General features: G+C 36.5%; 1 protein-coding gene across 6 annotated transcripts; it reads right to left on the bottom strand.

Moving 5' to 3' along the window:
• Positions 1–762: 762 nt before the first annotated feature.
• Positions 763–25,761, bottom strand: zgc:109889 (uncharacterized protein LOC553542 homolog). Of its 6 annotated transcripts, none has more exons than XM_052561668.1 (11): positions 25,501–25,761; positions 17,919–17,994; positions 11,689–11,833; positions 11,301–11,435; positions 7,579–7,732; positions 7,055–7,172; positions 6,579–6,662; positions 6,040–6,218; positions 4,767–5,051; positions 3,529–3,917; positions 763–2,887 (listed from the first exon to the last, which is right to left on the bottom strand). In XM_052561668.1, the coding sequence occupies exons 3-11, from the start codon at positions 11,819–11,821 to the stop codon at positions 2,730–2,732; spliced, it is 1,635 nt and encodes a 544-aa protein (XP_052417628.1). In that variant the 5' UTR covers positions 11,822–11,833; positions 17,919–17,994; positions 25,501–25,761; the 3' UTR covers positions 763–2,729. The 6 variants fall into 6 exon arrangements, with proteins under 6 accessions (XP_052417628.1, XP_052417626.1, XP_052417625.1 ...); XM_052561666.1 differs by lacking the exon at positions 17,919–17,994 and having other exon boundaries at positions 763–2,574; positions 2,693–2,887; XM_052561665.1 differs by lacking the exon at positions 17,919–17,994.
• Positions 25,762–26,343: the final 582 nt, after the last annotated feature.

The following is a 26,343-nucleotide window of genomic DNA, read 5'->3' as shown; positions in this document are numbered from 1 at the left end:
TAAAGTAAATTCTGAGGATCATGTAGCAACAAAGTAGGCTTCTGAAGCACTGCCGGCCTCGGAAGCAATGTGATATAGCATGTGTAAAATGATAGGGCTAAACTGAAGGATATAATCCATAATTCAACAGAGACAAAGTTTAAGGAAGGGATGGACAGGCAGTGAGATTAAAATGAAATGTAATGGTTATGTAATACAAGAAAAGGTACCGTACTTGATGCTTGCAGTATTAAAATATGTTTCCCACACACTTAAGCCAGTGAATGTCCATGACTTTGCTAGTCAATTGTGGTTACCTCAAGATGTGGTTATGTTATGATTTTCATTAAAATTTCATTACATTACTGGAGTAGATTTCTATTTCAGCATGGGGATCAATCCATGAATAAATAGTTATACATGCACAGATGTAAATAAGAAATAAATACCCTGCAATTTGAATGCGATGTATGGTGGAAAACGATTGCATATTTTAGATCAGTGCATATCTAGAAAATTATTCACACCATTAGAAATCAGAAATGTCAATTTTTTCACAATTAAAAAAAAAAAGTGTCCATGATTTTCATGATTACAAGAGGGTTCCTTAGATCATACAATGCCTGAAAATGTTTTAAGGTACACAAAGCAACAAATCATTAAATTGCACAAATCCAAGGTACCTTTAGACATTACTGATTCGACTTTAGTGCATGCGATTAAATCATTTAAAAATAGAATGAAATATAAATACCAAATGTTGCCATAAACCACACTGAGGAATGTTTTAAGAAGCATTTTAATGGCAGTCCATACATGCATGCAGCACTTGCCTACATTACATTGTGTGTGTGTTTTTTTAATACATTAATTTTCATACTGTTTCTTAACTATAGAAATCGAAAGTTCTGCCATTTTAACAAAGTTCTATACATCACATTGTTTAAAACACAAATGACTTCATTCTTTACATAAAAAACACAGGCTAAACACAGCTCATGATAGCTGTTAAAAGTTTGGAGAGGTTAACTTGAAGCCTCACTATTTGTGCAGTGAGTGACACATGTAAGCAAATAAATAGAAAATAAAAGCTGAAATACTGACGTGCTCTTATTCTGTACAAATTAGCATATATAGCATTTCAAATGCCTCCGAGGGCAAAATGATTCAAAATGGAAACACTTGCAAACAAAACTACAAACCAAAAATGCAAACCAGCTGTTCTTACAGAGCACATTGTTCATGTCTATTTATGTTTATGGGTACACATTACTAGGTCAAACAGGTAAGAGCACAGCAGTCTTCATTGTAGCCTGCTTAATTATGCTGTGTTTGTTGCCTTGGTAACAATGCAGTGACATCTACTGTGATTATAGTGAGATGACTGACAGGTGAACCGTTTGATCCTTTGGGGGAACGATGGCAACGCATTTACGTATCCGTTTGAAAAGACACAGAAAACTAGTTTTTTTTTTCATCTCTTAAAAGATCAGGAGGAAAAAAAAAACAAACAAAGAAATTGATTCTGACAAGATATACAATCCATAATTACTATCACAGCACCACTTGTACCTCAAAACATTAAAGTATTGTGTTTAATGAGGCTATAGATGAATAAGAGCCCATTCTGTTGTCTTTTGTAGTTGCACTACAAGTTATTGTCTACAAGTAGCAGCAATCACAATTTGTGTTTATGTATTGGTGGATTCAGAATGCACCAGTATAATAACAAGTCTTTTTACTTGAAGCCCAGAAAGCAAATGAAACATCATTCCAATCCATTAAAATGGGTAAAATTATTTAAATTAGTTACATCTAGTGAAATAGCATCTCCAATAACGAACGTAAAGCATCACCACAAAGCCTCTCTGCATTTTTTAAAATACAGAAAATTTTATATTCCCAACTGAATTTGAATACATCCTTGATACAGTTTTCCAAATGAGATTGTCTATCCATGATATTCAATTAGTTGGGATATTTGGAATGCAAACATGAATAACTTTTATCAATTTTAATCAACAAATAAAAATCTAACTAAACATCTACTGTGTGTTTGTGCTCTATCTGAGCAAATCGCTCAAGAATATTGCTTTTTAGACTTGCAATGTTAATTTCAACTGGTTTGCTATCTGCTTGATACTTGGTCAACATGCATTCAAGAGGTTTAAATGCAGCCGTTTGTTTGGGCTTGAATAGCTTTATTATTTTTTTTTAACGTAAATGCTAAGTATATTAGCCTTAAATACATTTAAGTCTATATTCTCTGTCCTTCAAGTTGTAGTCCTGGGCGAGTAGGACTAAATTGAACATTGCATGTTCTAATAATTATGAGGTCATATTCTAAGGTTAGTGAGAGAGAGAGAGTGCAGGAGAGAGGACAGATGGTAGGACCACCACATTCAGAGTATGTGATGAATAGTGTCAGGCAGTGGACTCAAGCCCGCTGCGTAGAGGAGCCGATCTCTAACGGACATTGTTCTATGGGGTCAAAACTCTCATTAAACTTCAATGTCAAGGCTTCAATTTAAGATTGAAGAAAATGTAAAAGTTTCTGGTTCTGTCTCTTTGAGACTTTGTTTTGTTACATAGCCCCTTTAAAAAAAAAACAAAAAAAAACACAGGAGCTGTGTTATATAAGTGCAGACAGACATCGGCATGCTACATTAGTTGTGATAATTCTGTTCTCTGAAACCTATGCTCTAGCGCTTACTTCAGGTTTTTTATTCTTCTATTGATGTTTTCCTGTTTTAGTCTGACCACTCATTTTCGTCCAGCTCAGAGTCTTCATCAGATTCGCTGTACTCCACGGCGATGCGACGGGATAATATAGTGGCCACGTCATTTCCAACTGGCTCCTTCTTTGCTTCCTGCTCCCGCTGCTCTTGCACTTTACGCAGCTGGATCCCTATTACAAAAAAAAAAGAAAACCTTAAAAGTGATAACCAGAGATACAAAGTTGCATTACCATTAATTAATTTATTATTAAAAGGATCAATCTCACAAAACCTCTGATGAGAAGGTAAGTATTAAGAAAATCAGTAAGAAAACTGATAAGAAATATGGCTCAGGTCATATTTCACACCATAATAATAATAATAATAATAATAATAAATTAATGGTGAAAAGTCTGTGGTAAGACTTTTAAAAAATGTTTTAAAGAAATCTCTTACATTCACCAACGCTGCATTTATTTGATCAAAAAAAGTATTATTATGGAATATTATTGTGATTTACAATAACTGTCTTCTATTTTAATAAATTTTAAAATGTAATTTATTCCAGTCATGAAACCCTGAATTTTCAGCAGCCATTATTTTAGTTTTCAATGTCACATTATCTTTCAGAAATTAATTTCATATGCTCAAGAAACATTTGTTAATATGAATGTCGAAAACAATTGTGCTGTTTAATAATTTAGTGGTATTGTGACATTTTTAAAAAGTTTTAAAACTGTGACATTTTAGAAAAAAATTAAATATAAAAGTACGTTATAGTCACCATTCGACACCATAACACTCAAACCCCACTTTATGTGTGACCTCTGACCTCGTCTGATGGCCGCCAGCAGGTCGCTGCGTGCATCGCTCATTGGGATGAGAGGAACCTGGCCCTTCCTGGGGACAACCGGTGCTTCCGCAGGGGCAGCGGGCATGGTGTGGGAGTGAGGGTGCGGGTGGGGGTGTGTGGGCGGCCCAGGTGGAGGTGGAGGGGGGGCTGCAGGAGGAGGATGGGTTGGGGAAGGGGTATAGGAAGCAGGGAGGGCAGGGGTCGGAGGAGAAGGGTTGTAAGTCTGGGAAAGAGATGGCATGGTGCTGGCCGGGGCAGAAGAGGGGCCAGTGGGACTGTCAAAGGCAGTCTGGGCAGAGGGAATGAGAGGAGGAGGTGGAGGAGGAGCAGGAGGTACGAAATACTCTCGATGCTGGGACTGCTGACCACTGAGATAAAAACAGAGAAAAGAAATGAATCAAACACATTAACTGCACTCAGGAGATGAGCTACAAGCCTGAAGCAAAACCTAAAGTTAAACAAATTAAAGTACTACAATAGCTCAAACCAATCAATATAATTTAAAGATAAAAATGGCAAAAGATTTGTTTTGCAAAATATCTTTACCAAAACTAGAAACTGTGAGTCTGTGAGATTTCATTTCTTTTTTTTACATTTACAGTTAGCAGATGCTTTTATCCAAAAAACAACAACAAAAAAACAAAACAAACAAACAGTATTTTACCAGTATGTGTGTTCCCTAGGAATTGAACACACAACCTTTTGCGCTGCCAACACAATGATCACCACTGAGCCACAGGAACTCTTTCTTTTTTGAAGGACTATTGTCTTGTTGTGAGTTTTTGGTCATAGAAATGATGCGACTTAAATGTGTAAAGACACATGATCATATACGTTTTGTAGGCTATTTAGACTAAAGAAATACTAAATGATAAAATAAATGATAAACAGAGCAATTCCAAGAGAGCACACACCATGGCCCTATAAACGGAGCATTTAGACTAGGGTTTTGCAACCCCTAGGGGTTCATGGTGGAACTGCAGGACAGTGTTCATGGGACAAAGGGAATTGATATGCAAAAGCAAACTGAGTAAAATTCAATATAAAAAATAAAGTATAAAATTATACTCAAATCTTGCATACAAAATTATAAAATAGTTTATTTTAATTTTTAGAGGGTATTTCATGTAAATAATTTAGATGATTAGATAACACAGCTTTAGACCCTTTACATTACAGAGATTTACAGAATTAAGAGAAGCCGAAGAATAACAGACCTGTAGTCTTTAGCCTGCAGGGGACGTGGCCCGTTGAGAGCGGGGTCTGGGACTGCTTGGCCATGGGAGGTCTGAACCCTTCCAATGGTCTGTCTCCCGGGTGGAGCAGAGGAGGAAGCGGCCGGCCGATACCCACGGTCCAGGGACTGGGTCTGGACATGAGAGGGGGCCATGAGGTGCTCTTTGCCATCGGCAGCGGAGTAAGCGCTGGTCACGGCCATCTGCTGAGCCGGGTGACTGGGGCTGCCTGGGTAAGAGTGCTCACCCATGTCTGAGGCAACCGACCTGATGATGGAAAAGACACAAAAAAGGAAAAGAGAGAAATATTAAAATGCGATCTTGAGCTTTAAAAAGAGTACTATAGATTCCAAAGTTCAGCTTTATTGAAAGCATCTGTGTGGCATACTGTTTATTACAATAGATAATAATTTTCACTGTTGATTGACAAAATTAGCCCCTCACTTGACTTCCAAAGACTTCAGGACAAGCCACTGCCCAAGAATAAGTGTTAAAAGACACTATTTTAAAAAGCGATAAAGCGATTTTTTTTTTGTTTGGTGAAAATACATTCAGCTCCAAGACTTTAATGAAATTTACATTAAAAAAAGCAATATTGGGAGCCACTACTCCAGTCTTCAGTGTCACGTGATCCTTCAGAAATCAGTCCAATAAGTAAACATTATATGTTCATTCTAATAGGATTATGAACAAAAAAACAAAGACCAGTACCATTAAACTACAGTACGTATTTTCAACATATAAATAAAACTCTATATATTATACTTAAATCTTTTAGATACAGTATGAAACATGTTCACGCAGGGATGAAAATGAATCAATGAATCACAGCTGATTTATTAAAAAGTTTAAACTGATTCACTGAATGAATCAAACTTACTACATGTTTAAATGTAACTTTTTAACATGACTGATATGAACAGCTGCTTTATTTGCTTAAATGTACAACAAAGAATGACTATGTCTTTTCCATTTGGAAAATTATTAACCGAATAAAAAAGCACATTAAAGTCAATAATTTGTCAATGTATCACCTACTTCAATCACCTAATTGTTTAAACTAATAAAAATGATTAGAAAAACTAACAAATAAAAGAATAGAATAGTATAATGATGTGATGCTTTAGATTGCTCTGGTATGACTCTACAAGAGTTGGCAGCTCAAAGTGTCAACAGATGGCAGTAGTGAGCTATGATAAACTGCAGCCCACTTACATTGCCACTGAAAAAAGTCAAAGGAAAAGAGACAACCAACCTGTTGTCTGGGGAAAGTGAGCCCTCAGAGGACATCCCGTGGTATGGAGAAGGCGTAAACCGGGCGTCTGGGCGGAACTCCTTATCGTACGCCATTACGTTCCACTCCTGCCTACGATTCCGAGCCTTACGAACCTTTTTCACCTCACGACTGGGGTCCTCCACCTGCTTCTGCTGCTCCTGAGGGAGAGAGAGAGAGAAAAGAATGAGAGAGGGAGAAAGAAAGACTAGTGTTGCAAAAAGCCCAGGGTTTCATCACAAATCACATTTGGTGAAAGAGGTTTAGACTGTCAAGCTAAAAGAGCAAAGTCGCACACACACACAGACTGTAGTGTCCACATCTTTCACTGAAAAGTGCTGTGAAGAAAGATTTCTACATATTTCAGGGGAATGCATTAAACACACACTCACACACACACACACACACTCAGTAGAAAAGCTAGTGACTGTAGGGAAAGAAAGTGAATGCACAAACTGGAGTCTGCAAAGTGAGGGACTGACAGATGAGAAGAAGGACTGACAGAAAGGCAGGTCTCTTACGGAGGATAGGAGGGGGCTTCTGAGATGGGCCTGTCTGGAGTGGGACTTAGTCTGGTCTGAGTGAGTCTGGCCTGAGCCGCTGGTCTGGAGAGAGGGGGCAAAGTCTGGGGGAGTTAGAGCTCTCATTCATGCACACACAGAATTCACATCTACTGATGGGTTTCCTTCTGCTTTCTCCTTTGCATAAACACAAAAGCTTCTGGTTTGAGGAGAGGAAATCAATCGGAGAAACAGTTTTTACAGGGGACCCAGTGGTGCTATGGATGCAAAGGGGGTTTGTCTGATGTCCTTAGTATTGTTGATAAGTTCAAGTCAATCTTAACCATGTACAACACCACTTATTTTGGTATCAACTTGGTACCAAAGTTCCATTTGTGACATCCTTACAGCAGTATGTGATTGCGGAAAGTACACAGTGTGAAACAGGACGATAAAGTGCACACAAAAACATATTTATGCAGTTGACACACACAGACCTTCTGTCTTCTCTTTTCTTTTCTCTTGTCCTCTGTGGCTTGCAGCATTTTCTCCCTCCAGAGGATAAAAAAGTAGGAGGGGTCCGTGTAGAACTTCAGTGCATCCTTCTTATCATCTCTGTAGAAAGAAAGAGACAAATGATGGTTGCTACAATAGCATTTGCTCAGTGTAGAGCTGTAACTCTCCAAACAAACAAAACAACTTGCTAAAATGAATAGGGCTTTAAGGCATACTTGAGAGAGAGAATATTCTAGCAGAGCACACTTGATATGCAGCAAGTGATTTATCATTTTGTCACAATACACCCGAGGTGCACAAACAAAAAGGAAATAAAACATGCAATTGAAACATATCTTCATTTTTTAAATTGAACATTTGTAATATTGTAAAGTTGTATATAACACAACATTTACATTCAGTCCACAGCCTTTAATGAAGTTAGATTTTTGGCCCTTCATGGTAAAAAGTTTGGGAACCTTGAGACGAGTTAAAAATGCACAGGTTGAAGTGATGATGATCTCACCTGTAAGGGCTGAGAATATTGAGAGGGGGTGGTTTGTCTCCACGGTGGTAGAGCTCCAGCACAGGATTAGGGATGGAGTTTCTGGAAACAACTTGTTGGTCCTGAATGGTGGAGCTCTTGAAGGCCTTCCTCATGTTGATATCTTGCAGAGAGACTGAAGATGTGGGATAGAGGAAGAGTTCAGATATATATTTGTGTTTAGGTTTACTATATGGTGAATAAAGGTGTGGTTTGACAAAGACAAATGGTCCCTTGATCATCATGAAGTGTTAAAGGGCCTTAAAGTAAAGCTGTGTGAAATCCCGGCTTAAGTCTCCTATGTGTTTGTTAAAGAAAGGACGGAGCTGTCCATGAGACAGCAGATGGTCAATCTCTTATTCACATGATCTGCTTCTCACCCTAATCGGGAATGGCACAAACATATGATACTGCTGCGCATTTAAGAGCAACGTCACTGCTTTGCCTGCCCTAGAGCATGTGGAGCTCCTGCTTCACAATCCCATGTTTGTTTCTTTTATTTATTTATTTATTTTTTCAATAGACAGAGCGGTTTGGCAGTGACTTCAGATGTTTTGCTTGCACAAATCAAAAACAAGTATGAGATACTGAAAAGGTGATTAACCTCAACCCCTTATTAACACACATTAAAACTTGGGACATCACGGTCAGTCAAAAGATGTATGATAACCAATGACAACTGTTTAAAATGGCCTTGTTAATAGGTTTGTGACAGGTTAGGGCATAAATTGTGTGTATAATATATATATATTAAAATTATAAACTCAACAGTTTTGTTTTGCCCCCATTTTTCATGAGCTGAACTCAAAGATCTAAGAATTTTTCTATGTACACAAAAGGCGTATTTCTCTCAAATATTGTTCACAATTCTGTCTAAATCTGTGTTAGTGAGCACATCTCCTCTGCGAGACAATCCATCCACCTCACAGGTGTGGCATATCAAGATACTGATTAGACAGCATGAGTATTGCACAGGTGTGCCTTAGGCTGGACACAATAAAAGGCCACTCTAAAATGTGCAGTTTCATCACACAGCATAATGCCAAAGATGTCGCAAATTTTGAGGGAGGGTTCAATTGGCATCATAGGCTCATTGTTGTGCCAATCATCCACAACCATCACCTCATGTTGCAGCATGATAATGCACAGCCCCATGTTGCAAGGATCTGTACACAATTCCTGGAAGCTGAAATCATCACAGTTCTTGCATGGCCAGCATACTTACTGGACATGTCACTCATTGAGCATGTTTGGGATTCTCTGGATCTGTGTATACGACAGCATGTTCCAGTTCCTGCCAATATCCAGCAACTTCGCACAGCCATTGAAGAGGAGTGGACCAACATTCCATAGGCCACAATCAACAACCTGATCAACTCTATGCGAAGGTGATGTGTTGCACTGCATGAGGCAAATGGTGGTCACACCAGATACTGACTGGTTTTTGGACCAATATTTTTTGTATACATAGAAAAAGTATTAGATCTTTGAGTTCAGCTCATGAAAAATGGGGGCAAAAACAAAAGTGCTGTGTTTATAATTTTGTTCAGTGTGTGTATATATACATACCATCAAGAGGAAAAAACCATGACTAAAAATACATTGTATTGAAAATGAACAGCCTGCCTCTGATAGAAAGTAGTGCAAAAGCCGAAAAGAGCTGTTAGATATTCTGTAACATCAGTCATGCAATGATCTATGATACTGTGTGGAAATTTGTCAACTGTGGGCCACTGCTAAATTATTTATTAGGTTTTTCTACATTAGTGTAGGGGTTGTCTGTTACTGAGGGGGTGGGGCTTGTTTTGATGTAAAGAATGATGGACTACCTCAATCGTCCTCTAATTATGTATGCCACTGGAGAACACTCACAATATTGAAGCACTGGCTGTGCCTCAGGGGCCACTGTACTGCTTTACTGAACATTAATAATTCAAGACTGAGCATACAGGCTGATCTGATGGCACGAATGGGGTATATGAGGTCAAACCTGGGACAACTTATAAAACAAGGGGGTTCTGCTTTTCAAAATATGGACTCAGAGCCAGAACGCAATGCTGTTGTAATGGAAGAGAAAAGCCCTTTCCTAGCTCATTTAAAATACCAACAAACTGTCCGTCTAAAACAGCTATGACGTAGCTTACCCTTTCAATCTTACACCCAAACTCTGTCTTCTTGACTATTAAAATGGTCGTCTTTTATATTAATAAGTGAATCTAGTCAGATTAATATGTAATCATAATGACATCAATCCTAAATGTTATTTTATTTCCAGTGTTATTTTATTATCATTAAGATACTATTATTGTTTTTATAAATATTTTGAAGTTTTAGATTTTATATTTTAAGTTAACATTATTTTTTTTATAAAAAAAAAAAAATTATATAGTTCTGACTTATTTTAATTTTACTTAATTTACTTAATTAATTTTACTTTTTTTATTACACTGTTAAACTTAATGACAATAAGAAATTATGTTTTAGTAACTAGCTGAAAAAAGTTCAATTTTTGTTAGTTTTAGATAACTATAATAACCCTAACTCTAAGACATACTAATATCCAATGAGGCACTGCTCTACACACTGACTACATGTCCAATTTTATTAATTTCAGTTTTCTTCTTCTATTTCCTTTTTTCTCATTTTGTTTCTATCCCTAAATGTCTCTTTTGTCCTTGTGTGTAGTCTGTTCAAGTGCAAAAGAAGCTCAGTTTTAAGTCTGGATGGCTGGTTATAAATTAATAATTAGAATGGATGTTAAGAGGGGGATGGGATGACATTTTTGGATCAAACACAACCATGAATGCCAGAAAAACCAATCACCCTTTCTGGTAACAAACAAGCACACACAAACACACACACACACACACACACACACACACACACAAAAATACTATTCTGTCTCTTCCTCTCTGTGAGATGTCTCGATACTCAGACATTCTCCTCCTCCTCCCACTCTCCACTTCCCAACCATGCATTCTACATGCAGCACACAGAAACCCCAGATCACCATCAGGTCAGACACACACATTAGAGAGCTATAAACACACACACACACGGCCCAGAAACCACACTCTGCGCATTCCCAGCAGGTTTTGCTTTCGGCACAGGTGTGGTTGAGAGGTCATCGCTCACTGTGAATCAGGTGATAATGGAAAGCTCAGACTTTAAAAGAAACATCGATGTGTCTTCTCTGTAAGTGAGGGGTCACGGGGGAGCTAGAACATATTAAATCCTCTTTATCGGCTCTCCAGTTATCGATCACAGCTGGGCGGAATGTTTTAAACAGACGAGGACATCGTTAGAACATGGCCCTAATCTTGATTTTGCATACAGACAGAGTGTTTACAGATAAGAATCTCTTCTCTTATGTCCATCAAACACACAGACTGACTTCAAAGTCTCCACTATCTGCTGCATTTATTCATTGAGACAAGAGATGGTGCAACCAGGCACTGGATTTTTCTATTCCGCAGAGAGAAGAACAAAAGAAAGAGATGATAGGAGTCGAGGGAGGAGTAAAGTGATATGGTCTGATGTCTCTCTCTTTCATGGCAAAGAAAGCTGGGTCATCCCTCTAACTACAGGCCAAAAGAAGACCATTATAGAGGACAGCACTCAAAGGCAGACGCGTTCTCGCTCCAGCTGAAAGCTTGTTAAATTCAGGAGATGATGCAGAGATTAAACGTAATGCGTGATGTTACCCTCTTCAACGGTGGAGTCCAGCTGGGTGACTTTGATAGCCAGCAGGTCCACTCTCTCTTGCAGGTTATTCATACGCATGTAGAAACTGTTGGCTTCATTAAACAGCTCTCCAAAGATGTCTTCTGCATGACGACCTGCAAGACAGACGACGACAGAAGCTAAGAGGAAGGTGTGCTGAAAAGATCCACTGAATTTCCATGCTAGGTTGAGTGTTGGTCAAGCTAGTGGTCTAGTACAGTCATGTTATTCATCACCAAATCTTGGTCAAGCTGGTGGACCAGAATGATGCCTTCTGATTTATTTCAACAGACAACAAATAAAAGATTATATAAAGAACAAACAATTCAATGCAACTAAAAAAAGAGAGAAAAGCAGGCTGTCACTCACTCAGGCTGCCCAGTTGTTTGATGATGGCTGCCAGGGTGCTGTTGGTGACACACTCCAGTTCACTGGGCACCCCATCAGGCAGAGCTCCTCGACACAGGTGCTTGGGCTCGATACTCCTCTTCACCAGCGGCATGACTGACTACTGCTGAGAGAAAGAAATAGGAAGACCTATTAAGACACGTAATGAACTCAAACACCACATGACATGAGGAGGTATATTTCCGGAATATACACACACACATACAGTTAGGAGAAAAATATTTAGTTTTTAAATTGTGTCATCATTTGTAAAAGTATATAAGAATTTCCTGAATAGACTTCAAAATTTTATTTGACTATATTTATTGTTTTTTTTAATTGTTAAAAAAGAATAACTATTAAAATAGCTATAAAAACAGATTTAACCTGAGTTTTGTCAGAGCAAATATAAAAAGACATTTAAGAGAAAAATATATTTTTACACATTTTATTTATTATGTTTTTTTTTGTTTTAAGTTCAGGATAGGTTTTATTTAGATTTCATCTTTTAAAATGTATATGATAATTTCCTTTATTCACTTACAACAAAGTACAAACTACATTTTTCACTTAAACTATAATATACAACAACAACAAAAAATCGTACCTAAATTGTAATATCAAACTAAAACAATGGCATGCATTGCAAAATATGCGATTTGCATGATGCTCCTAAGATTCCAAAAGTCATTTAACCAAAAATCATATTAGTCATTTAGATCACTATGTTCAATAATCAATATGTCACATAAAACCAAATGTTTAAGTTTGTATAAGTTTAACACATGCGTAAAAACAGCATTGGTAAAGTAAGTGACCGTAAAATTAACTGACCCAAAACTCTGCCACACAGCCCTTGGACATCTTCACTGTCTTTGTTCAATGAGAGTACAAATAAAAGCCAATGTAAAGGTAAAAGAATTAGTATGAAATTTGAAATCAGTTCTAAAAAAATCAAATATCACAATGTAATATGGTTACATTGTCTTGGCATTTTGTGCTGATAAATCATTCACATATATTTAATGCAGATGTCTGACATAAGTGGGCCCCTGTTTTAGGAAAGGACCTACTGTGGTCTGTTCCTGTTTTCAGACCACCAATGACCACAGACAAATGCTAATAAAGACAGTGACTGGCATCACACACACTGATGCAGGAGTAATGGTTCAGTGACCTGGGCACACAGACAACATCGCCTGGCAACTAAAGCGGATGGGTATGCTGCTAATGAGACATGAAAAGAGCACTGTTACAGCCCGGTGGGACAGCAGACGTGTGTGTGTTCCCCTGCTTTCTTTGTGTGTCTTGTTATTATTTCGGTCTGAAAGTGATTGGAAAACCAGATTGTAAAGGTTAACAAACCTATTAAACTATTCAAAAGTTTGGGGGCCGTATTTTATAAAAATTTTTAAAGAGAAATTCTTTATTACAAAAGATTTCTATTTAAAAATAAATGCTGCTATTTTTTAATGTTCGATTTATCAAGTAATCCAAAAAAAAAGGTTAAATGTCAAATGTTTATTTTTTTCATGATCTTTTCATTCAATTCTGCTCTCACAGTGTGAAGCAGACACTGTGGCCTGACCCATTTAATCAACATCATGTGCATTTTTCCACCTGAGTACACTTGAAATCTCTTGAATTTAAAATTTTTTTTCAAACACAGGGACAGTTTAAAACTATTTTCTCCCAAATTCTTCACTTCTAGCTCTACTAGCATTTTTACTGTGTGGGAATATTTTACTGTGGGAATAAAACGCAGTTGACCAGATACTGTATATTTTATGTCATTAATGGAAGTTATTTTAAATGATGTGTCAATGTTTCCTGCTTTTTATCAAGGGCTGACACACACACCATCATAATTACACAGCTGTTCAATAACAGATCACTTTGCACTAAAACATTCACACTCTTTTTCAGTCTGTCTTCTCTGAGACTCTCGGTCTGCTCATGAATAAAGCAGCAGAGCTGAGTGAGAGTGTAGAGGCGCAGTGCTGTAATCCCTGAGAGAGAGAGAGAGAGAGAGAGAGAGAGAATATCTGTCTGTGTTTTTTGGGGGGAATGAAAAGAAACATCAGAACCCTGTGAAGTGCTTGCCCACATTTACATTCATGCATTCTACAGACACTTTTTTCCCAAAGTGACTCTGACTTTCAGTGAATTCATGATATGATTTTATCAGCACGTCCCTGAGAATCAAGCTTATGACCTTGGCATTGCTAGAGCCCTGCCTAGGTAGCAGAGCTACAAGAATGCTACCTACCTAGACAGTTTTGTTTGCTGCTGACTCAGGACACCTCTATGATTCTCAAATAATACACAGATCTCAACAAATTAAGACACGTACCCTTAATCCTAACACAATGTCCCAACCACTCCTAATCTGTCATGAAGTAACACATTTTATTGAAACTGATGACAGCCAGTCAGAGTCATTCCATGAGAATAAGTGTTTAATAAAACACAGTTAAGTGGCTTTTGGACCAATGTGATTAAACCATGGGTAGGACTTGCATATCTGGCACTGGCATGCAAAAAAATTGATTAATATGGAAGAAATAGCATTTACTGATATTCTGTTGTTTAAAAGTTAGAGAAATTTTGGTCACACTTTATTTTTAGGTTAAATTCTCGCTATGAACAAACCATTAACTGCGACTTTTGTCTTAATTAACTCCTAATGTGTTGCTAATTAAAAGTTAGTATCTCGATGATACCATCATCTCACTTGATATATGAAACCCACTTGAATTCTTAGATACAAGCTCTTCAAATGGTGAGAATTATGGGAAACACACAGAGAAAAAGCAGTGAATGAAAGAGAGAGAGAGTGAGGGAGAGAGAGAGACAGACGGAGAGAGCCAAAAGTGTGCCACCTTGCCAGGAGGGGCCTTGGTGTTGTTGCCATGGAAACAACACTGAAACGGCTTCTGAGAAAGGATTTAGAGCGAGCTAGAGAACGAGAGAGAGAATTGAAAAATGGTGCAGAGAGAATCCCCCACTATATATCTCAACAACATGTCAAGAATGCAGCAGAGCCACACTCACTCTCTTATAAAGCCCTCCCTCTGATATATTCTGGCATCCGCATAGAGATCTGAACAAACACACTTATTAATTTAGTCATTTAATGACTACCTGAACATGTCTGAATTTCCCAGTCTCTCTCTGAAAGCAGGAGAGGGTCAGGGACCCCAGGGAGAGCAGCGGAGTGAATTCATGAGATTCTGTAATGTGTGTGGGGGGGGATGTAAAGCAGTAACATACATGCAGAGCGCTAAGCATACATGATTCACCTCATTAATCAATGCTAAACATTTATCCAGTAGCATCGGATTAGGAGTAGAGACTGACATTTTTTCGGGAATCCCGTAGGATAGGAAACAAAATCACTATTAAATCACGTGATTGGGATGGGACAGGAGAAAAGGTCAGTGGGAGTGAGAGGGACCGGGAATCGTAATAAAACAATGATACCCAACTTTATACACATATATACCTTTTATGTAAATAAACTACATATATTAATTCTGAACTTAATTTTAGTTGCCATGTCTCTTAATGTGGTTTGAAAATCCACTCCCGTGTCACACTTTAATTAGGAGCAGTCATAGTACAGCAGCAGGAGTCTGTGAGTGTGTTGTTTCTGTTTGCATAACATTACATGACAGAATGACCCACTTTTCTAGATGTGTAGGTCTAAGGGTTGTTTTTAATGCAAGTCAGTGTCATTTATTATCATTGTATGTGTGCAAAAGCATCTGCTCTTTATGAAACAGATGACATTTATAATAGAATTAAAGGCCCAGCTCTCCCTCTCTACAGGCATGTGTTTAAAAGTCAATGGAACACTATCAAACTCGTCTCCCACTGTGAACCAAGAGCCTGCGGTCTGCTTGTAAAATATCACACACCATATCATCAGCCACGAACAAGTTCATTTTCAGAATAGGTTTTGATTGAATTCAATCCACCCAATAGATAATTCTACACAACTTACAAGTCTGCATTTTTTTGGGTCAAAAAGGAAAGAAGAAACATTTAGGGCTGGGCAAAACAATTGCTTTTTCAATCAATCATTTTTTTTTTTAATTATGCCAATTTAATATGTTTGATATTGATATAATGTTATAGTAAAACTACAAATCTGCACATGCACAAGGCGCCATGAACAAAAAAAAAAAAACAAAAAAAAACAAAAAAACAATAGTACTACTGCACCACTACTAATAATAAATATTAATAAAACTTAATTTTAAGGAATAATAACATTTGTTTTCTTTTTAATTTTAAACAGTAAACTTATGTTTTGCAGAACTTTGTTTGGCAAAAATAAAAGGGTTTAATTTTCATTTGATTAGGATAAATTAAATCACTTTATGCCTTCATTTGATTACCAGAAAAATTAATAAAAACATTTTATATGGCCCTATTATTGTAAAATAAAAATAAAAAAGGACCCTATACAAATAAATAATATGTTTAAAATACAGGTCTACCTCTCTTAATTTATTTTTATTAATTCACCAACTGTAAACTGAGGTTTAATGTTAATTGATTAGAGATATCAATAGCTTCTGTATTAAAATTATATTCACTGAATGTAATAAAAAAATAGAGAGAATTGAGTCAAGAATCGGATCGAATTGGGACATCTGAATTGATACCCAGCCCAAAGTAATATTGGGAAATATTTTTAATATCTAAAATAAATGTTTTCTATTGTAATGTAGTTTAAAATGTAATTTTTTCCTTTGATGGTAAAGCTGAATTTAAACAGCTATAGCTCCAGACTTGTGCCTCGTGATCCATTAGAAATTATTCACATTTCTTATTATTATTATCATCACCATCAGTGTTATCAACATTTGTGCTGCATTTGATGTCTATCACTTCTGATTAATTCAATAATTAATTAATGCTTGCTCAATAAAAATACAATTTCTTTAAAATAAAAGTCTTGACACCCTAATTTTGAACAATAAGGCGCATATATATATATATATATATATATATATATATATATATATATGCACACATGCATACACACACACACACATAAATACATACATATACACACATTTATATAAGGACAACACAATCATTACTGCATTTCATTCATGTATATAAAAAAATCTACAACATTTAACATCAAATATCTCTGTAAATATTTGTAAACACACACACAAAACTAACAAATATCCTCTACCACCAGACTCATCACTGCCTCCTTTCTCTTCCCGGCAACAGTTTTCAAGAGGAAATTATGATATAAATGTCAAATCAAGAGAAGAACAAATAGCAGAGCTGCAGTTGCAGGTGGATCTGATGAGGAGACGTTTGTGTGTGTTGCTCAGATTCCAGAGCCCCGGTGCCCCCCCACCCCACCGCTGGCTCTACTTCACCTCTTTAATGTCAGGATCAACGCATGGGCTCTCGGATCAACCCCCAGCTAAAGCCACCAAACACCCCCCCAACACACACAAAAGAAAAAGGGAATATGATTACATTTTCTTCCCTTATCCCACATATCCAGAGCTGTTCAGAATACAGAATAAGAGTGTCATTAGTCCAGACTGAGAGGAAGTGTTGCCATGGTTTCCTTTCATGCCCCCTGGTTGTTGCTTGATCAAAAAAGAAAGAAGAGCAAAAGCCAAACACTTCGATAGACAAGATAGACAAACAGCTAGATGAGCAAACACTGTACATTAACCCTCTCAAGGTCAATGACTCCAGACCACTGCTGTTTTAGTATTATTTATATGCCATTATAGTTTGTTATTATATTTTTTGTTATATTTTAATTTTAAGTAATTTCTATATTTCTCTTTTTACTAGTTATTTTAATATTCTTATTTAGGTTTCATTTATTTTTTTTATTTCAGTTTAGTTTTATTTTTATTTTATTTATTTTTTCAGTTTGTAACGCTACTAAACTTATTTCAGTTAGTTGCATTTGCAACATTTAAAATTTTCATTTAGTTTAAACGCTTCTATTATTTATATTTTATTTCAGCTTTATTTCAAGTAAAGGGTTAGTTCACCCAAAAATGAAAATTAGATTACTCACCCTCAAGTACTCCTTGGTGTATATGACTTTATTCTTTCAGACAAATCCAGTCAAAGTTATTTTAAAAATTTAATGGCACCGAGCGGGTTGTTTTGCAGTGCATCAGTCCAAAAGAAGTTTGATAAAAAGCACCCACCCATAATAAAAAGTGTCTCACACGGCTCCGGGGGGTGGGAGTGAACAAAGTCCTCCTGTAGTGAATCGATGTGTTTCTGTTAGAAAAACAACCATATTCAAAACATAATAATCACTTTAATCTAGCTTGTGCTCACTGTTTTACATGGAAACAGCTCCATGCGGATAATGTATAGAGGTCTGCTTTGCACATGCGCCACTCCGAAGTGACGAACATGGAAGCACAGGAGAGAGATCAAAACAAAACAATGATCACCAATTAGAAGTAAACATTAAGGATTTGTAAAGAAGAATGTTGGAGGATTTCGATATAAGCCAAGAGAAGACTTTCCTTTGCTAAAGTAAGGAAACTTTGCTTCCTTTGCTCCTGTAAACAAACATTGGTTTTCACAAGACTCAACAGTGCATGTGCAATGCGGACCTCATACATCATATGCCTGGAGCTGCTTCCGTGCACAACTGTTGGCGCAAGCTACATTAAAGTGATTATTAAGTTTTGAAAATTTATATTTTTCTTACAAAAACGTATTGATTCGCTACTGGACCAGTATCAGATATGCCTTTTGCCAACCAAAAGGATTCTTTCTTCTCATGAATAATACAGCTTTAATGTGACATGATAAAATTAGTTAGATATGGGTTTCTCTGGTTTAAGAAAAGCCCAAGCGTTAACATTAAATAAGAGTATAGTTGTTAAAGTGGAATGGGCTTCAGGGTTAGTAACACTCTTTCTGTCTCTCTCCCATGAACTCTTCTCACTCCGTCACACACAATTAAATGTGCTGCATTCAGCACAATCAGGACAAATCAGTCAGGCGAACATGTGCCCTGGGGTCCCCATGCCACAGTACACGAACCAATAGTTGGATAAGGCCCGGAGCAAAGGGGGTCACTCCCTGGAGCGAGTGCTTTGAGGTCTGCTCTGATCCAAGACCTGCTTTGTATCTGGAGCTCCATTCGTTTTTATGAGGATATGGATGGGTCCTTCATCTGTGTAAATGGGGCAGGCTAACAAGAGACAAAAACTGGGGTGTTTGGAGAGACGGGTGGATTAACTGAAGAGTGAAATATAGCTGTGGGCTGAATAAAGATGGATGAAAACTTCAGCCCAGAGAAGACCTAAATTAATGATTACCTCAGTTTGATTAAAAAATAAAATAAAATTTTCTATTACCTCTACATTTCTAAATCTACTTTCTAAATGCATATTATTGATCTTAAACAGGTCCATTTTTCATTTAATTTGTACTTTTTTTTGAGCATGTCGTTTTTAATTACAATATCATAACTCAGTCTTCAGTTGAAATGACAGACTTTTATATGGCAATGCATGTCAGACTTCTCCAATCATTTAGTCCAATCAACAAATAGATAGAAGCAAGTAAAAGTGCCCCCAAATTTTTTTGTTTTTTTTGACAATGGGTTTTATTCAGATGTATGTCACAGTATAGAAGATGAGATCTGCTGAAATTAGAGATGTGCAAAATGTGTCTAAATCTTCTAATTACTGGGTTGTCTAAATGACGAAGTCCCTGGCATCCTGTATAATTAGATTGAAGGTCATTGCACAAAACTTATATAAGTATAAAACGTATAAAAGTCTTAGTCCTCACAAAAAAGTTGAAGACCTATGGAATCAGATGCATAAATGTATTTATAAAGACAGCAAATTTGTTACAAAAGTTTTTTTTTTTTTTTTTAAACAAACTGGGTGTCCGATTCATTTTGATGTTGGACAAGTAATCAACAATCCAGAGGTCTACCCATTATCATATACCAGAGATAGCAGGAAAACAAACCTTACCATGCTGACTTACACTAAGCCTGCCTTTACACTGGCAGAAAAAAAAAATCAGATTTTTTTGCCCAAACCTGACATAGGTCGGAATTTGATGCATGTGTGTAAACACAAAAATCCACATGGGATCCGTCTTTTTCGCATCCGATCTGAGCCATTTCCATATGTGGTTTTAAATCAGATACATATCCGATATCTGGACATCCAACCTACGTCTAAACACACATATCGGATTCCCCGCAGAACTCCCAATGCGAGGGCGACACGTTTGCCCATAAAGATAGCGTTTTAATGCCGGATTACTGTATGGCTCACATTTTATTGAGGCGGAAACATAAAAAAATTGCACATTCAGGAGCTGGTTTTCAACCTTTGCCTCGTGAATTTTATAAATACAACAGCTTTGCTACTAAAAACTACATTATATTTCTTAGCAATGAAGTGATAAATTTCACTTGTTTGCAAGCTTCATTCTCGGTCGGTCGTTCGTTTTTCCTGTCTGTCTCTCTCGCACTCTCATTGATTAAAATTAATTTAATAAATATAATATTGGCGCTACTTTTTTTCACTAAAGAATTCTACATATAACGAACTGTATAAAATAGCATACCAAATGAAAATTACCATCATTTTCCATAATTTATCTGTTCATTGAGATTTTGAGCTGCAAAAAATCCTTGACAGCCATTGTCCATGCTGGCAAATAATAGCCAAATGGCCACTCGACATGAATTAATTATATAAATAATTTTAATAGTATGGCCATTTAAAACCCGAGGATCTACCATGTACAATCACTCACAATCATTTTGGGTGGGAATTATGTAAACACATATCGAATACCAGTCATGTCTAAATTTAATTTAAACAGACGGGCCAAAAAAAAAATCGGATACAGTCAAAAGATCAGATCTGTGCATTAAGACATGAAGTGTAAATGCAGTCTTATAGTCTCAAATTTAACTTTACTAATTTTATGTGCTTTTGTCATGTAGTTTTTGTTAGGTGTATATTAAAAAAAAAAAAAAAAAAAAAAAAGGAGAGAGGCCCGTCTGTCCATTTTCAGAGCATTTGAATATAAGTCCCACTTCTATGCTGTTCTGGAAACTTGCTTTTAATCATAAACTCTGACAGAGAGCCCATTAAACAGATTTCATATGAACTCCATGAACTCATAAGATCCCGGGCACTATCCAGACACACTGGGCTGAGACTGATGATAGTACAGCAGTGGATAGATTCACAACATCGATGATGACCACCGTGACAACCATGTCAAGTAATTGCAACAACAATGCATCATCGATCATGCCCTACTGCTGCCCAATATAGCAGAGCAAGCACGCTGGTAAAACAGGCTGTGTATTTAGGTGTGTTTTGGGGTTTGTAAACAGAACCAGACTCAAAGCATCTACTCATAGCTGTTGACAACTGAGATGAATAAATAAGAGAAAATGAGAGAGAGACAGTGGTTTTGTCCAGCTGTCTCATACCCTGTGTCCTGGAAAGGCCTTTATGGTGGGCTCAATAGACAAGCCATGCTTGCATTTTCTTTTTTTATGGTGGCAGGTAACAAAAGGCAAGGCAAAATAGCAGCAAACAGCACTTTTACACAGCCATTGCTTTTCATTTGCACACAAACACACAAGAGAGGGGAGGGGTGGCCTGATGTAGGACAACAGATAATATACTAAACTGACTTTTAAAAACAAAATGCTATGTCTACTGAGACTCCTACTGTACATACTCTTTTTACTTACCTCCAGGACAAAAACCTATGGGTACTGCCCAAGTGTTGCTTAACCATCTAACACAGGCCAAGGCAGCGAGACACATAAACAGTGATACAGCTCTGGAAAACTCATAGGAAAGTGTGCCCAAACTACACAATGTGGCGGAGCTCCACATTCAACACACCGCTGGGTTAACTAACAACATGACACAACAACAGAACTTCACACAGTAAATTCTAAAACAAATTGTGGGCATTTAAGGCATAGGACACCCCAAAATGAAACTTCGGTCATCATTTACTCACTCTAAGACTAGTGCAAGAATGTCAATACACCACTCAATTTCTCTCAATCTCTCACAAATAAACCGACTTGTTACCTAACTAGTAACCTACTAACTTGAGACTTGACTTGGACTCTCTTGAATAGTCTTTACTACTACTTTACTAATAATTTTATAATTTTGATATCATCTATCTCCAAATTAAAGGCCACTTTAAAAGTTGAAAGCACATATTAATAACAACATGGTATAAAGGAGAAATATTTTTAGACTGTTTCAATTAAAGGTCTCTGTCATTTGCTTTAAAAAAAATTGAAAGAAAAGAAAAGTAGGCATTTAGAAAATGAAATAAAAAGTTGTTTAGTGGTTCTTTATTTAGGAAAATGTGACTTTCCGAAAGAAGAATTTACAAAATATAAGAGACTTCACTTGGACTCTATGTTAAAGACTTCAAAATAAGAAGTCTTAATGTATCTCTAATAAAAAGAGATCATAATAAAATGTGACATTTCAAGAATGGTAAGCACACTGGACACCAATCATTTACACTGGCTATTATAAAAAATTTGACATTAACCCCCTGGAGTGTATTCCAGAAAGGAGGTTCAACAAACTTGGAGTTAAAACTTGAACTTTGAGTTGACGCACCTTGAGATTGGAAACTCTTTTTCAGAGTTTTCGGTTTCAGAACAGCCGAAACAGAGTTCAGTCCAATCGGAGTATGGTGACAGTTTAGCGTGTTCCCCACGACTATGAAAAGCCACGATCAATGGAGCTCCGAAATTACAATTCACCATTGCAACAGCTACCACCAAAAAGACTTCCAGATACTATGGGATACGTAACTTTAATTCTAAATCAATATTATTAGGTGAAAACTGTCAAAAAGGTATTTTATTAAAATAATATTCATTTTCATGGTATCCCACAGGCATAAAAAAAAGTGGCAGCAGAAAACAAATTAAACATAAAACCAATTAAATCAGGTAAAGCTTCAAGCGTAAAATGGGTGTAGGTTAATTGACATTCAACAAATATCCTTTAGTGTATATCTATTTCAATCTATTTTTCACAGTCTAATGCTTTTTCACATAAATAAATGTTATTTTATCCAACATAATTAGGGTAAGAAAAAACATTTAACTTCTATTCAGCAGCTTCCATCTGGTCTCCTTCCATTCCATATAGTAATCAGCTTCATTTCGGAAGGTGCGATGGTGAGAATGTGTGTGTAATCAATGCATCTAACCACACTGCAAATCCTAAAGGAAATTCAAATTATTAGGTTACTTAGAGGTTGCAACCAGATGTTATCAATTTGTATTTGAAATAAGGCAAAAATCTCAGCAATAAAAGCGTGAACGAATGAATTACGTATTTAAACATTGCTTATGCTTTAAAAAGGGGGAGGATATCAAAATAAACTGGGTTTTGTGAAGAAAATCTGTTATTATAGATACATGAAACATGTTTTTATTTTATTCTATTTTTTTTCATGATTCCCAATTATTTAGATTCGCAATTTATAATAGTTTTGCAGTCTTTACATTTTTATTTCAATGTAGAAATGATCTATTCATTTCATTTTATATTTGGACAGATTTGTTACGTGACAGCATTAATGAAAGTTTCTTAAGGGTCAATATCATGTTATCTGCATCTCCTGCACTCCATCAAGCCACTCTTATTATAGCAGTCATCACTCAAAATAATGCACGACTCTATTATCTGTATAGCATGTGTGTATTACAATTATGAAGTAATAATTTTATGACAAATAAATATTTCAGTGAGTACAACTGGCTGTGTCTATAGTAGGCTGTTATGGACTACACAGCATTTTTATATTAATTTTTTTTTTTTATGATTATTATTTTAAATTATTGTCCCTGGATCAGTACGAAACTCTTGCAATAAAGTAGCGGTGGTACCAGACATATTTTGAGTATCAGTTCCGGTTGAAAAGAAGCTATCTAATCCTGTTTACATGAAATAAGCCTGCTCCCGAGCAGGTTTAAGCTTACGGACCTGTTGCTATGACAGCAGCTCCGGGATGAGCTTCGAAGAACCAAACCATCCAAGATCACGCCAAATCGTCAACAATCAAATCCAGCTAACTGAGTTAGTGACGTACGAAGAACAGGTCCCAGGTTAGGTTACTATGGCAACTTATCAAGAGGTTTAGTTTTGTCTTTTGTTGGAACCGAAAACACTGAGTTTCCCTTTTCTGGGGTTAACAAACAAAGTTTCCAACAAAAAACACTTTCTGGAATACACCCCAGGGGCTTGTACCATGATGGTAGATGAACACATACAGAGTTACAGAATTAGTTTCAAGTTGACAAAACCAAACCACTCCAATCCAGCTTTGTTGGTACCATGATGCTGATCATCAGTTTTCTTTGTCAACTCGGGCTTTAATCCAGAGTTTGTGGAGTATGTGCACATGAATATGTGACATCACTGGCAAAACAACCAATCACGAGCCTTGGTTAAAGGTTTTGCTAAAGGTTTAGAGATTGAAAAAAATTATGAATTTAAATGCATTTACAATAATCCAAAAAAAAAAAAAGACTTCATTATGTAAGGTCAGGTCAATTTTTAAGCATTATCTACTGATTCTACAGCTTATTTATTTTACATACAATCTGTATATATTAAAATTAAATTTATAACAACTGTTAAACTAAAATTGCTTGTGTGTAATGGATTAATGATAATACAAATCATATAAATTAACTAAGTAACGTTACTTATCATTAAAGGCAGATATTTATTTGGTACTAGTGACCTTTAATTTGGATAAAGTTAAATTGGGGAGTGACTTTTTTTGTGTCAGACATGCGTCACTTTGCTCACATCTGATTGGTTCATTTTCAGTTTGAGAACAATAACTCAGAACATAACTTGCCTGGAGAAGGTTAGCCGTGGAGTGTAGGTTACTATGGCAATGAACGCAGTTAAAAGCCAAGCCACTTTCATGATACCTAAAATCCAGGTATCATGAAATACTGTAACTTACCTGGCTAGCCAGCTAAACCGGCTTCATGGTACAGGCCCCTGGTGTCTGAGGCATTGTTTTGGGCCCTGGAGATGAGTTGACGTATAAAACAGTATCAAAAAGTAAATAACAATTAAAATAATTATTGATATTTTTATGTAGAAGTGCTAACCAAACATTGAGGTTCATATTGAAATGCACTTGACATATAGTTAATGCAAACTTTGTTAAACACCTCAGACCACAGGGTCCTATATTTACATTTACTCAAAGGCAGATGATTGAGAAAACTGAGAGAATAAATGGTAGACAGACTTTAAAAAATAAAATAAAATAAAAACATTATTACCCATTATGCTTATGTTTATCGTTAGGTGATTTACCGCAAGAAATATCTACATATTATCAGCCACATGGAATTCTGGAGACAAAAAGCCCTTTAGGCATACTAAACCGACGAATGATAAATTATGTAAACATAAAAACATAGATGTATTATGTCGCAGTTCCTAATAAAGTTACCAACCTCGACTGACTCGACATATTATTTGTTTGTACCACAAACAATATAACGCACACCCCGTATTTTCACGGCACAACATTAATCCTCGTACCAGCCATTACACACACACCACACAACACCACACACCACACCACACCACAGCCTTTTCATGTGATCAAAACAGCACTTGCGAGCGACGTTAGCGTTAGCAGCTCAGCTTTGTCCATGCCCACGACAGATACAAAACCGATTAAAAGCCTGTTTACCTGTATATACCAAGCGCTGGCGCGGCGTCTCTGTTATTTCAGTCCGTGTTTTGCTCTCCCTCTGTATTGTTACATCGCATGCATCGATTAACTGCTATTTTCTGCAACGACTGATTTGGATAACGGTGCGTGAGTCAGGTTCAGTTGTTTGTAAATCACGGAACGATGCGCCCAGCGTGCGCGTTTCCTTGACAGCGTCGAGTCTTCTGCTTGAGCGAGACAAACGCTGCCCTGCGCGCATGCGCATACCGAAGCCTTGAACACCTCCCACCAAAATAAGCACAGACTGGAGCAGAAGAGGAAAAAATAATCAACACTTCACTTCTGAAATCTCCACAAGGAAGTCAGTAAAGATGTATAAATGTATGTGTTTTTCTAAACAGAAATTTCTCTACTGCTAAAATGCTAGGAACAAATTGTCTAAATTAAAGTTTTGAATATTAGAGCTGATAGTATGCATGATTTGCTTCCTATTCTGTGCATTCGTATTTCATCAGTAGATGGCAGCATCCTTGATGGTGATAGACATACATAAGACACATTAAAATGTACTTTTACAAATGTTAAATTTTAACAGTAATGTAAAATTCTTAAGTAAAAATGTTACCTAGTTAAAGGTACCTTTCCATATACATTGAATATACATTGAATATATATATATATATATATATATATATATATATATATATATATATATATATATATTCTACAAGACAATACACAGGCCTATACATTTTCTATTAAAAAATGTAAATGTTTTTACAAGTAAAAATGTTACACTTAATATTTATATATAAATAATAAATGAACACATCTGCTGCAAGTTCAGTTTAATTAAAAAAT

This window comes from Carassius gibelio, chromosome B7 (assembly GCF_023724105.1).
Source record: "Carassius gibelio isolate Cgi1373 ecotype wild population from Czech Republic chromosome B7, carGib1.2-hapl.c, whole genome shotgun sequence".
Classification (NCBI taxonomy): domain Eukaryota; kingdom Metazoa; phylum Chordata; class Actinopteri; order Cypriniformes; family Cyprinidae; genus Carassius; species Carassius gibelio.
The sequence above is the reverse complement of the archived record's forward strand: the minus strand, read 5'-3'. Positions and strand labels throughout refer to the sequence as shown.